General features: G+C 53.1%; 2 protein-coding genes across 7 annotated transcripts; one reads left to right on the top strand and one right to left on the bottom strand.

The window, feature by feature from the left end:
• Window positions 1–129: 129 nt before the first annotated feature.
• AP1G2 (adaptor related protein complex 1 subunit gamma 2) lies at window positions 130–7,915 on the top strand. Of its 4 annotated transcripts, XM_016120494.2 has the most exons (22): window positions 130–233; window positions 657–861; window positions 1,276–1,400; window positions 1,541–1,682; window positions 1,806–1,902; window positions 2,061–2,137; window positions 2,253–2,348; window positions 2,708–2,788; window positions 3,089–3,187; window positions 3,336–3,391; window positions 3,551–3,664; window positions 3,807–3,947; window positions 4,028–4,082; window positions 4,163–4,285; window positions 4,999–5,088; window positions 5,186–5,313; window positions 5,578–5,682; window positions 6,030–6,153; window positions 6,237–6,372; window positions 7,067–7,230; window positions 7,438–7,536; window positions 7,624–7,915. In XM_016120494.2, exons 1-22 carry the CDS (start codon window positions 130–132, stop codon window positions 7,723–7,725), a joined length of 2,463 nt encoding a protein of 820 aa, XP_015975980.2. In that variant the 3' UTR covers window positions 7,726–7,915. The 4 variants fall into 4 exon arrangements, with proteins under 4 accessions (XP_015975980.2, XP_015975981.2, XP_015975985.2 ...); XM_016120495.2 differs by lacking the exon at window positions 5,578–5,682; XM_016120499.2 differs by lacking the exons at window positions 130–233; window positions 1,276–1,400; window positions 2,061–2,137 and having other exon boundaries at window positions 466–861.
• On the bottom strand, window positions 7,902–11,070 carry THTPA (thiamine triphosphatase). 3 transcript variants are annotated; one of them, XM_016120508.2, is made up of 3 exons: window positions 10,807–11,070; window positions 9,843–10,394; window positions 7,902–8,762 (listed from the first exon to the last, which is right to left on the bottom strand). In XM_016120508.2, exons 2-3 carry the CDS (start codon window positions 10,387–10,389, stop codon window positions 8,617–8,619), a joined length of 693 nt encoding a protein of 230 aa, XP_015975994.1. In that variant the 5' UTR covers window positions 10,390–10,394; window positions 10,807–11,070; the 3' UTR covers window positions 7,902–8,616. The 3 variants fall into 3 exon arrangements, with proteins under 3 accessions (XP_015975994.1, XP_036094696.1, XP_036094695.1); XM_036238803.1 differs by lacking the exon at window positions 10,807–11,070 and adding an exon at window positions 10,629–10,791; XM_036238802.1 differs by lacking the exon at window positions 10,807–11,070 and adding an exon at window positions 10,515–10,791.
• Between the last annotated feature and the right edge of the window lie 683 nt (window positions 11,071–11,753).

The following is an 11,753-nucleotide window of genomic DNA, read 5'->3' on the forward strand; positions in this document are numbered from 1 at the left end:
CAGGCCTGTTACAGTCTCATGGCCCTGACGTAGTTAAAAGTCCTTTCCCCAAACTCCAAAGCCTAAAGCCTAAGGTCAGAAGACTCAAGACAGCTCAGCAGGGCGGCCCGTGAGGGGCGGGATCCCGTAATGGGGCGGGGAGAGGGAAAGAGACCAGACCGAAGACCAACCCCCGCCTGGCCCTGTACCCGGAAACGCCAGGGGGAGAGGAACGGAGTTGAGGCAGAAGCCAGGTGAGACTGGCGTTAGGGCAAGCGTCCTGCTGTGGGGAAGCTGGGGCCGCCTGAGATGTGAACGTGGGGAGGAATCTTGCAGAAGAACTAGCGCAAATCCCGGGAAAAGGAATGGGGCTGAGCTAGAGATGGGGAACCGGGTGGGGGCGAAGGGGGGCGCAAATAGGCGGGGTTCCGGCGCATGCTCAGTAGGAATGGGCGCAGGGTGGGGCGGGAACGCATGCGTAGTGGGGATCTCGAGCGGGAAGGAGGGGTCGAAATTTGGAGACCCACGTGAGAAAGGGGAATGTGGCCTCAGTTTTAAGGTAGCAGTGGGACCTGGGCCCCCAGGATCTTGGCACAGGACAAGACTGGACAGAAAGGCCAAGCACTCTGGGCCAAAGAGGTTTAAAGCCTTCTCCGTTCCTGGGGTCTGCCCCCCAGGATGGTGGTGACTTCGCTGAAGCTTCAAGATCTAATTGAAGAGATTCGTGGGGCCAAGACCCAGGCTCAGGAGCGGGAAGTGATCCAAAAGGAGTGCGCCCACATCCGGGCCTCCTTCCGCGATGGGGACCCTCTGCATAGGCACCGCCAGCTGGCCAAACTGCTCTATGTCCACATGTTGGGCTACCCCGCCCACTTTGGACAGGTACTGGGCAGGGACACCTCCTTTCGGGAGTTTGATGAGGGAGGCGATGGTGGGACAGGGTCTTGGACCTGCTCACCTGTTTGTGCTCTGATTTTTTTCTACAAAGTTTGCAGCCCTAGAAGCATACACCGCAGACCTCCTTCCTATTACAACCCCTGTTGGTCACCAGCTGGACTTAATCCTTCATTCTCTGGCCAGCCCCATTAAGGGCACCTCCTTCCTCTCCTCTCCTCGACTCCAATTTCCTTGAAACTACCCGTTAACTGAATCTTCTAAGACTCTATTGTTGAAGGGAGGGTGATAGGATATGGTGTCCCCACAAAGTAATCTGATGTTAAAAAGGAAGATAGAGAAAGGATTTTGGTGCTTTCAGTTTCACTCCTACCCCTTTCTGGTCTGCCCACTTCCCTATAGATGGAGTGCCTGAAACTGATCGCCTCCCCCAGGTTCACAGACAAGAGGGTGGGCTACCTGGGGGCCATGCTTCTACTGGATGAAAGGCAGGATGCCCACCTGCTCATTACCAACAGCATCAAGAAGTGAGAGGGTTTGGGGAAGCACTTGGAATCAGGGAGATGGGAGAGTGGGGAACTGGAAAATTCCAGGGGGCTGCCTGCTATAGGTACTGGAAGGACTGGATTTCTCAGAGGCTTACCTGACCATCCTCCCAAAACTGCAGTGACCTGAGTCAAGGGATGCAGGCTGTACAAGGCCTGGCCCTGTGCACTCTGAGCACCATGGGCTCTGCTGAGATGTGCCGGGACTTGGCTACTGAGGTAGAGAAACTGCTTCTGGAACCCAGCACTTATGTGCGCAAGAAGGTGAGATGGCAGGACTCTAGGCACTTGCCCGTCCAGAAACTTCATAATTTGCCATGTGGCAGAGGTGGGGGGGGGAGCATCCCAGCAGACCTCTGCCCTCTCTGAGCCCCCTGACCTCTGCAGGCTGTTCTGACTGCAGTGCACATAATCCGGAAGGTCCCTGAGCTCTCCGACATCTTCCTCCCACCCTGTGCCAAACTGCTTCATGAACGCCACCATGGTAAGGCCATTGGGCTCCCCATCCCTTGCCTCAACTATGGCCAGAGGTGGAAAATGGGACAGGAACCCCAACTCATTGGAGAAGGGTAACCTATGCACACACACAGTAGACTCTCCTGTGCCCCTGGTCCCCACTCACTTCCCCTGCCCTGATCCCAGGCATCCTGCTGGGCACCATCACGCTGATCACGGAGCTCTGTGAAAGAAGCCCTGCAACCCTCAAGCACTTTCGAAAGGTGGGCTGGTGAAGGGGCAGGCCCTGAGCCAGGAAAAGAGGGTCAGTGGAGTTGGAATGGGGCTGAAGGCTGAGATTAGAAAGAATACCCAGATAAGGCTGTGCCCTCCCTCTAGGTAGTGCCCCAGCTGGTGCAGATCCTCCGGACTCTGGTGACAACCGGATACTCCACAGAACACAGTATATCGGGAGTCAGCGACCCCTTCCTACAGGTGGGCTGACCCTTCCCTGCTGTATTCCTAGAACAAAGAGTTTGGCAGTAAGCCCATGGCTAGTGGTCAGCTCCCAGAGAACAGTCTCAGTCAGTGTCTTGGCAGGCACAGGACTGCCAAGTGCAGGGAAGGGATGCCTAAAGGTCAGAAAATCCAGTTTGGTAACAATAATAATAAAAAAATAAAAAAACTGTCCCCAAGTCCCTTGAGACTTGTGGAGTGGAGGCAGAGGGGCAGGGAGGCTCTAAGGAACCACCAGACCCCTCCTAATGCTCTCCTAATGTCAGATTTTTCTCCTCAGCCCCATAACTCCTTACCCTAAGAACCCCTGCACCTCTCAACTTTTAACCTAACCTCAGGTCCAGATACTTCGTCTGCTTCGGATTCTGGGCCAGAACCACGAAGAGAGCAGTGAGAGCATGAATGACTTGCTGGCCCAGGTATGGGACTGGAGAGGGGTGCTGGTTAGGTATGTTGCTTGGTGATCCCACCAGCACTCGGCACCCCTCACATGACCACTCACCATGCGGTGGCCATATAATAACATCTATGTTTCCTTTCAAACTATGATCTCCATGAGGACAGGAATACCGTCTGTCTTAGTGTGGTAGCTCCTGACACATAGTGGGGGCTCAGGGAACTGTTAGGTGGTTGCGGATTGGATGACATGGTGGAGACCTTCCAGAGACCTGAGAAGAGGGCAGAGACCCTTACACATGCATCCTCTCTCATCCACTCAGGTGGCCACTAACACAGACACCAGCCGAAATGCGGGCAGTGCAGTCCTTTTTGAGACTGTGCTCACCATCATGGACATCCGTTCTGCAGCTGGCCTGCGGGTATCATCCCATATGCCTCTCCCACTGTAATCCCACCCACCCTCCCAACCACCCCAACTGTACAGACAGGTCCTGTGCCAGGCAGCCCCCACTCCTGAATCAACAGATTGCTACTTCTCTGACTGTCCCCAACTTCTGCCTCCTGTAGGTTCTAGCTGTCAATATTCTTGGCCGCTTCCTGCGCAACAATGACAAGAATATTAGGTAAAAGTCCCATTTGTCTGGCTGGGCTGTGCCACTGAGCTCCTGGCCCTCTGCCTTCCTTCCAGCCTCCCAATTCACTCATCCCTGTGCCCAGGGCAGAATGGTGCAGAGAGGGGGATGATGGCCATGGTGTGATGGGACCTCTCCCACTCTGTCTAGGTATGTAGCCCTGACGTCACTGCTACGGCTGGTGCAGTCTGATCACAGTGCTGTGCAGCGGCACCGGTCTACTGTGGTGGAATGTCTGCGGGAACCTGATGCCTCCCTTAGCCGGTGAGCAAGACAGATGGCCCAGCACCTGGTGGCTAGGACCTGGACCAGCTCAGAGCAGCTGGAGTAAGGGGACCAGGAGACAGGTGCCTGGGGAAGGGGATGGCCCGGGCTACCTCATATAGACACGTCTTTCTCCTGCCAGGCGGGCCCTGGAATTGAGCCTGGCTCTGATGAACAGCTCCAATGTGCGAGCCATGACCCAAGAGCTTCAGGGCTTTCTGGAGTCCTGCCCCCATGATCTACGGGCTGACTGTGCCTCAGGCATCCTGCTGGCAGCAGAGAGGTAAGGTGACAGGTATCCAGGAGGCAGAGGGTGGAATCTGGGGAGGGTCAGTACCAGGACTAAAGAGCCATGTCTCCTAGGTTTGCCCCAACCAAGCGGTGGCACATAGACACCATCCTGCACGTACTGACAACGGTGAGGCAGGGGCTGGTCTGAGAGCTGGGCAGGAATAGGCAGGGCTCACTGTGCTGACTTGACCACGTTCACTGCTTCAGGCGGGCACCCATGTGCGGGATGACGCAGTGGCCAACCTAACTCAGCTGATTGGCGGAGCCCAGGAGCTACATGCTTACTCTGTCCGCCGCCTCTACAGTGCACTGGCACAGGACATCTCCCAGGTAATGTTCCCACCACCCAGGCTCAAGGCTGCCCAGCCTCCCAGCCCTTCCTGGGCCACTTACTCCTTACACCTGGTTCCCGATTGTTTTTCCATTGAGGTCACAACTACTCAGAGGAGGAGACGCTCAAGGACAGAGCCCTATTTTTACTGAGAACACCTGTACTTCTGTCCTGGCTCTGATACTTACTGGCTGTGCAACCACAAATGACCAATTTAACTTTATGCTCAGTACACACAACTTTCTACCCTGTCCACCTCCCAGAGCTGTCTTGCAGATCTAATGAGATCAATAACAGCTTTCTGCATGTATTAGGTTTTACTACTACCTGAATGTTGAGTGAATTAATAGATGCCACCCAGCACCTTTAGCCCCCTTTCCATATTAAGTAGTGTGGGCAGAAACCATCCACCCCTTCTTAAGGGAAGGATCCTCTCACCCTCTCACTTCTCCATCCACACCGCCCCCCCCCCCCGCCCTCCACCCCCCCTTGCGGTTAGGCCACAAGTTCTGATGCTTGGCCACCAGAGGGCAGTGCAAGCACAGGAGCCAGGACAGCCTGGGAACAAATTCTTAACTGCTCCCTGTTCCAAGGCCCCTCCCTCTTGGCACTCCTCCAAACCCACCATCTCTGCACTGCCTAAAGGGATGTCACAGGGTCTGGAAGTGAGGAGCCCCAGACTCTGGCCCAGCATGTTTCTTATCCCACACAGCAACCGCTGGTGCAAGTGGCAGCCTGGTGCATTGGAGAATATGGGGACCTTCTGCTGGAGGGGAACTGTGAGGAGACCGAGCCCCTTCAGGTGAGACCTGCACTGAGAGTGCCCTGAGTAGGAACTAACTGGTCCAGGGAGGCAAAGCTGGCCCCAGGATTCCTACCTGTTTTCTTTGTTTCCAAAGGTAGAGGAAGAGGCAGTGTTGGCATTGTTGGAAAGGGTGCTTCAGTCCCACATGTCCCTGCCAGCCACCAGAGGATATGCCCTCACAGCCCTCATGAAGCTCAGCACCCGGCTTCGGGGGGACAACAAGTAAGAAGCATTCCCAACCTTTCTCAGAGACCCTCTTCTTAGTGCCCCCAGAGAGATGTCCCTTCATTGTGCCCATCAGTTTCTGAGTTTCTCTCCAGGCACATACCCCAATCCCCGCCCTCCCCCAATTGTTGGGTTCTTCCTTTTGAGCCAAGTATCATGGGTATCTCCCTGTTCTGTGGGGCCTCTCCCTTCCCTGCTACATCCTGGAGCTGAAGGGAGTGCGGACTGCCATTCCCACTCATGCACCACCCCGTGGCCCAGCCGCATCCGCCAGGTGGTATCCATCTACGGGAGCTGCCTGGACATGGAGCTGCAGCAGCGGGCTGTGGAGTACAACACACTGTTCCGGAAGTATGACCACATGAGGTGCGATTAGCAGTCTACCACACTATAGGACCCAAACTCCTCCTTTTCCCCAAATATCCTCTCCCCAGTGTCCCTTTATGGGTATAAGGGTCTCAACCTCACTTGTGTCCTGCCCATCCAAGTCAGAGCCTCCCCACTCACAGTTCACTGAAGCTAAACTGGTTTCCAGCCCTGCTTGCTTATCTGAAAACCAGCAAGTGTGCCATCTTAGGAAATCAGAGGGGCACTTCAACCCACTATGTGCCCAGGGCTGTGTTCCTAACTCCTCCTTGCCTAAACCCAGCTAGCTGCCTCTTGTAAAAAGCCTAGGGTTCACCCAGAGGGACACACCTGCATTCCATTCTCAGGGCTGCCATCCTAGAAAAGATGCCTCTTATGGAGCGAGGTGGCCCTCAGGTTGATGAGGAAGCAAAAGAAAGCAAAGAAGCAGCCCAGCTTTTAGAAGCAGCCCCTGTCGCCACAGAGCCCCAGGTGAGGAGGCCAGAAGCCCCAGGGAGACGAGGACTTGGTCAGGCTTCCATACCCAGCCCTGGCCCTTCTGCCCTTTCCCTCAGGCCTCAAAGCTCTTGGATCTGTTAGATCTCCTGGATGGCACTTCTGGGGATGCCCAGAAGATTCCCTCTCTGGATACCGCCACAGAAGACACTTTAATACAACTTCTTGACTCCCCCTGTGCTCCCACAGTCCCGGGTAAGCCTCAGCAAAGGGAAGATGTCTTAGAGAAGTTGAGGGTTGGGGGAGATGGAAATGTGTTCCCTCTTCTTACCCAAGGACTGAGGTTCAGGTGCCCTCTTTGCTGTGTGCTCCCCATCAAATCACCATCTTAGTAGAGAAAAATGTTCATTCGATGACAAATTCCCCTCCTGGACACTCTTGTCTTCTTCACTTTGTTCCAAACATCTTACCCTGGCCTGCAGACCCTGCTTTCTCCCCAGCCCATCTCATATACTTTCCTACTACTCACTCCTGTGGTTCTCTCTCAGTTCCTCAGACCCTCTCACCTCAAGCCCTTAGCAATTCATGTTCTTTTTACATACAATATTTTTTCCCTAGCACATCAAGTGACTAGCTTATTCTCACTCTTTAGACCTCAGGTAAAATGTTAGATGCTTCCCCTACCACTCCTATTTTAATTAGTTCCTCCCAGTTATTCTGGCCTAGTTTATTTCCCTCTAGCACCAATTACAGTCTGTCATTATCTTGCTTTTCTTATTCTTTCCCCAAACTAGACTATGAGCTCCAACAGGGACCTCATCTTCTTGTCCACTTTGTCACTAATACCTCAAGCAATGCTCTGCACCTGGTGGGTGCTCACTTAATGTTTATTGAATGAACTCGTTATCTTCAGCCCATACTGTGAGCTGCTTCTCTCTCCCTCCTCTAGCTCCCATCCCAAATCTCAAAGTGTTTGAGCGTGAAGGACTACAGCTTATTCTGTCTTTTGTTCGACCCCCTGGAACTCCTGCTTTGCTCTTCATCACTGTCACTGCTACCAACGCCTCAAAGGGTGATGTCACCCATTTCATCTGCCAGGCTGCTGTGCCCAAGGTTTGTGGAAGACCAGGGTTCAGAAGTCGCCTGGGCACTTCTAAGTAGAGGAAGTGGGTGGGAGAATGAGATGAGAAGGGAGTGGTTTGCAGAGAAAAGCACTTGGAGAGTTATGGAAAGAGGGTTTGAAACTTTTGGATGTGCAGAGGTTGCCTGAACCCAACTAGCTGCCTTATATACTGTGCTTTGCCCAACCTCCCTGTTCAGAGTTTCCAACTGCAGCTACAGGCCCCCAGTGGAAACACAGTTCCAGCTCAAGGTGGCCTTCCAATGACCCAGCTTCTCAGAATTCTCAATCCTACCAAGGTGAGCTCCAGAAACCCCCTGTGGATAAGACTCAAAAAAGGGAGAAGTCACTGGTGTTAACCTTGGTATCTACTCTCATATTCCTAGGCCCCCTTGAGGCTAAAGCTGCGCCTTACTTACAACCACTTCGGCCAGTCGGTGCAGGAGATCTTTGAGGTGAACAACTTGCCTGCGGAGACATGGCAGTAACTCAAGACTCCACTCAGCCTGAAATCCTCCTGTGTCCCAAACCCCTGGGGCCCTGGCTACTTGGAACCTACATTTGAAGACTACCAGCAGGTGGCACTCTGATCCTGTGCTTGCCACTGCAAAAACCGTGGGGGCCTGTTCCCCTCCCCTTCAAATAAGGAAAGTCCAATAAAGCCTAAGGGGGACGCCATATTTGTGTATATTTGAGGTAGACCACATGAATAACAGCAAGGGAAAAGTCTAAAAAGCAAGTATGTATCTTCCCTGAGCCTTAGGAACCTGTTTCAACAAAAGAGGGTTTTCTTCCTACCCTTCTCCAGGCTGAGGAGCAAAAATGCCCCCAAACATCCACAGGAGGCACTCCACCCTCTGGTCTAGAGTAGGGCACAGTGGCAAAATCAAACTAGAATTTCTAGATTTCCAACAGAAAATCCCACCTATTTCCTACCTACCTGCGCTATTCCCCACACCTCCAGGCAGGGAAATCCCTGCTGCCTCCCCTCATCTCTAACTCAGCTGTAAGGCAGTTTAGGAGCCGCTGGCAGAATCAATGGCATCGACCAAGGGAAGGGGGGTGGCAAGGGATTTTCCTGTGCTTAACTACTGATCACGGCTAAGTGGAAATCCTATAAACACGAGCGGAAATCAATGGAGGCTGCTTAGCGGCCAGGGGAGAGGGGCGGCCCACAGATTGCATCTGACTGATGAGGGAGAGGAGGCAGTCTGGGAGGACTCAACGAAGGATAACTGAGGGTAGGATGAAGGAACAGGCAGAGCTGGTGAGAGAGGACTCACTCTGGGGAGGAAAGCAAGGGGAAAAGGCATAATGAGCAAAGGAATGAACCCCATTAGTCCCAGAACTCTCTTCCCTGTCATGGAAGATGTGACACCCTAGTCCAGGCTACTATCAGCATCTTTAGTCCCCTGTGGGTTCTCTCTGGAGCTGTGCACTTCTAGCAGGCGCTGATAGTCCTGAGGCCGGAAGCGCTGTAGGTACACAATCAGCTTGGCAGGTGCCACTTCCTGTGCCAGAACACCTGTAGGCAAAAGGAGAATGAGGAGGGAACCAGACAGATCTGTGAATGCTTTAATTCTACTCTCCCCGCCCCCCCTTCCCACCCGCCCACAAAGCCAGACCCCAAAGTTGTTTCCAAGGCAGCACTGGGATTCTAAACACCATCTAACCAGCTTGTGTAACCCACCAGCCCACTCTGTCTGGCCTATGGAAGTAGGGCCTAAAAGGACCACTCTAGACAGAAGTAGGGCTAGAAAGCCAAATATGAGGCTCTCTAGCAAGGAGAAATGGTGAAGAGGCACTCAGGTGCCATGAAGACGGAGGGTGCCTGAATATTGACTCATTTCAGTTATTGCTCCTGTTTTCCAATCAAGATTAAAGCCCATCTAGGCAGGCCAAAGCTTGGTAATGAAGCACATGCAGGGATGTAGAAAGCAGAAGCAGCTATAGCCATGGGGTGGGATTCACATAGAATTCTAGTCTCTATGTAGTATGGAGGCACGATAAGCCAGTGTCTTACTGTTAGCCTAGCAGCATGCTGGGCATATAGCAGGGAACTCTTGTTTGCTGAGGAGGTGACAACAGCATTCCAGGGATGTAAAGTCCCATGGGATGCACAATGCCATATTTATGAGAATGAACTGTCTACAAGGGAAGTAAGCCTGGGAACAGAAAAAACTGCTAGTGCTTGTCCCGCTGTCTGTTCCATAAATACAACATTCTTGCCTTTTCCTCAAAGCTAACAGATAAATGAAGATCTAGGTGTAAAAATGAGATAGGAGTCAGGAAAAGGAAAGATAAATCGGACTAAAGCAGAGAACTGGCACATGACACTGAAGGACACTTGGAGTGGCTAGAAGTATGAGAACTAAATGAAACAATGACTGGGATAGATTATAGACAGAAGGATTAAATCCAAGTTAGAGAGGTATTATAAACAGAAACAGGATTTGATAGAGCTTTAAGCAAACTGGGTCCTCCAAAAAATTACTAGAACAATTCCCATTAGAGAAATAACCTCAAGACCCTCCCCGCTAACTGGCCCATGGGTACACACAGAAGAGGAAAAGGGAAAGCGCAGAAGGACCCCTGTCTCCCTCACCAAGCATGCTACTGAGCTTGTTGATCTTCTCTACAGCAGCTGGGACTTCAGCCTCCTGGTGCACCATGACCTCGACCTCACCCACAGCGTAGCCAAAGTCAGCTGTATCCAAGTCCACCCTGAGCAGCAGTTCCTCTTTATCTGCTCTGGATAGCACCAGTTTCCAGGCACTACGCTTAGTCACAAAACTAGCTATTTCCTGCAGTCCCAGCGGGCTCAGCACAGCAGCCACACCTCCAGCTCCCAGGACCTCAGCGCCCAACACCTCACAGAGCTTGGCCACAATTGCGGGCTCAGCTGTGAGTTCCACGTATTCAGTATGGAGTCCCGAGACACCTGCTGCTCCAGGACATTTAAACTCCCATCCACTACTCTCTCGCTGCCGCAGCCAGTGGTCAGCTCGCATGAGGCTCAGCTCAGGGGTGTCAAAGTAGCTGTCTCGGAAGGTGACCTGATGCTCCAGGGTGCCCCCCAACTCCAGCAACCGTTCTTCTGTGCCAGGCCCAGGAATGAACTTTCGCTCCACTTCAATCAGGCCCTGTGCCATACTACCTGCAATAAGTCAATCAACAAACATCTGCTGAGATCCTAAAGGTGCTCAGCTTTGCAACGGGACAGTTCAGCAAACCCTCCACACAAACACCCGCCCTCAAAAACTTATGAGGCACCCACACTGTGCACAGCTCTGTAGGTGCTATAGCCCTTTCTCCCTGCCTGTGTGGATGGCCCCGTCTCTGATGTTTTACGGCCCTGCAACAGTGACAGGTCTCGTTATATCCCTTCTACCGCTTATGTCGTCAATCCAAAGGGGTCCCTCGAAAGCAGGCCGCGTGGCGGATTTCCTTTTAACGCTCCCCTCTACAGCTTGCTATCCCGGAGGCCGGTGGCTCACTGTGCGGGATGATCCCGCCCAACCTAGCCCTCCCCAGCCACAGCACGGGCCGGCGGAACCTTGGGGTCTCACCTCAAAGCCCGGACTCCCTCTCGCGGGACCTGAAGATGGGGGAAGGGAGCCCACGCCACGCCCGCGAGGAATGCCGGGAATAGTCCCTACCCCGGGACTTGGTCCCGCTCTCTGCGCACCCGACCGGTCCCAGCGCGAGCGGCCATATTAGGCCCGATGTGGCGGTGCCACGGCGCACTGGGGCCCCAAGGGCCTTGCTAGGTGTTAAGGGGCCACGACCTCTGCAGTGGACAGGTGAGGTCATTCTGTGCCCTGCTCCTCATGCCCGACCTTTCCTGGCTCCCGGGGGTCAGCCCAGGTCTCAGGTCTCAGGCTGAGCCTGGCACCCTGGGACCCGGGTGCATGATGGGAGATGTAGTTCCAAAGGGAGACTTTGCTTTCTCCTCCTCCCCACCGCCCCGTCGCTATGGTGACAAGAAAGCTGCGATTAGTGCCAGGGAGACTCTAAAGTTGAACCAGGGAGGTGGGGAGAGTAGGGTGGAAGGAGCTGAGGCCCCGGCCAGGTCTCCAAATCTCTCACTCCGTAATCTAATGGGCCTAGAATACAAACCACTCATTCAGACACTGTCCAGCAGATATTTTGATTATTATGGTGGCCCACTAAATGCAGGCCACTGGCAATGAGCTAAAGAAAGCATAACTAAGACCAGTTTAGCTACTCTGGAGTATTAGAGGGGACTTAATATATCCTGGCATGAATGTTCAGAGTAAGGTTGGGTGGGAAATTTTACGTTGGAGAAGGAAGTGATATTTTAGGTGGGAACTAAAGACATGTTAGGATCTTAACAGCTGAAGACTCAGATGGAAACAGGAACAGCATGAGCAAAGGCCCAGAAGCTGGAGAGTATATGGTCATTGCGGAAGTGAGATGAAGCTAAAAATACAGTTAAGCAGGTTGAAAAAGGCCTTGAGCACCAGATCAAAGAGTTTGTCACTGAGTTTCCAAT

This window comes from Rousettus aegyptiacus, unplaced genomic scaffold (assembly GCF_014176215.1).
Source record: "Rousettus aegyptiacus isolate mRouAeg1 unplaced genomic scaffold, mRouAeg1.p scaffold_m13_p_3, whole genome shotgun sequence".
NCBI lineage: Eukaryota > Metazoa > Chordata > Mammalia > Chiroptera > Pteropodidae > Rousettus > Rousettus aegyptiacus.

What these genes read in the sequence shown, in the direction of transcription:
- AP1G2 (XM_016120494.2), top strand. Translation starts at nt 130, where the DNA reads ATGGGGCGGGGAGAGGGAAAGAGACCAGACCGAAGACCAACCCCCGCC. An exon ending in TCCTGCACGTACTGACAACG is followed by an intron (nt 4,083 to 4,162) that starts GTGAGGCAGGGG and finishes TCACTGCTTCAG; the next exon opens with GCGGGCACCCATGTGCGGGA. An exon ending in CTGTCGCCACAGAGCCCCAG is followed by an intron (nt 6,154 to 6,236) that starts GTGAGGAGGCCA and finishes CCTTTCCCTCAG; the next exon opens with GCCTCAAAGCTCTTGGATCT.
- THTPA (XM_016120508.2), bottom strand. Translation starts at nt 10,389, where the DNA reads ATGGCACAGGGCCTGATTGAAGTGGAGCGAAAGTTCATTCCTGGGCCT. An exon ending in CAAGCTCAGTAGCATGCTTG is followed by an intron (nt 8,763 to 9,842) that starts GTGAGGGAGACA and finishes TTTTGCCTACAG; the next exon opens with GTGTTCTGGCACAGGAAGTG.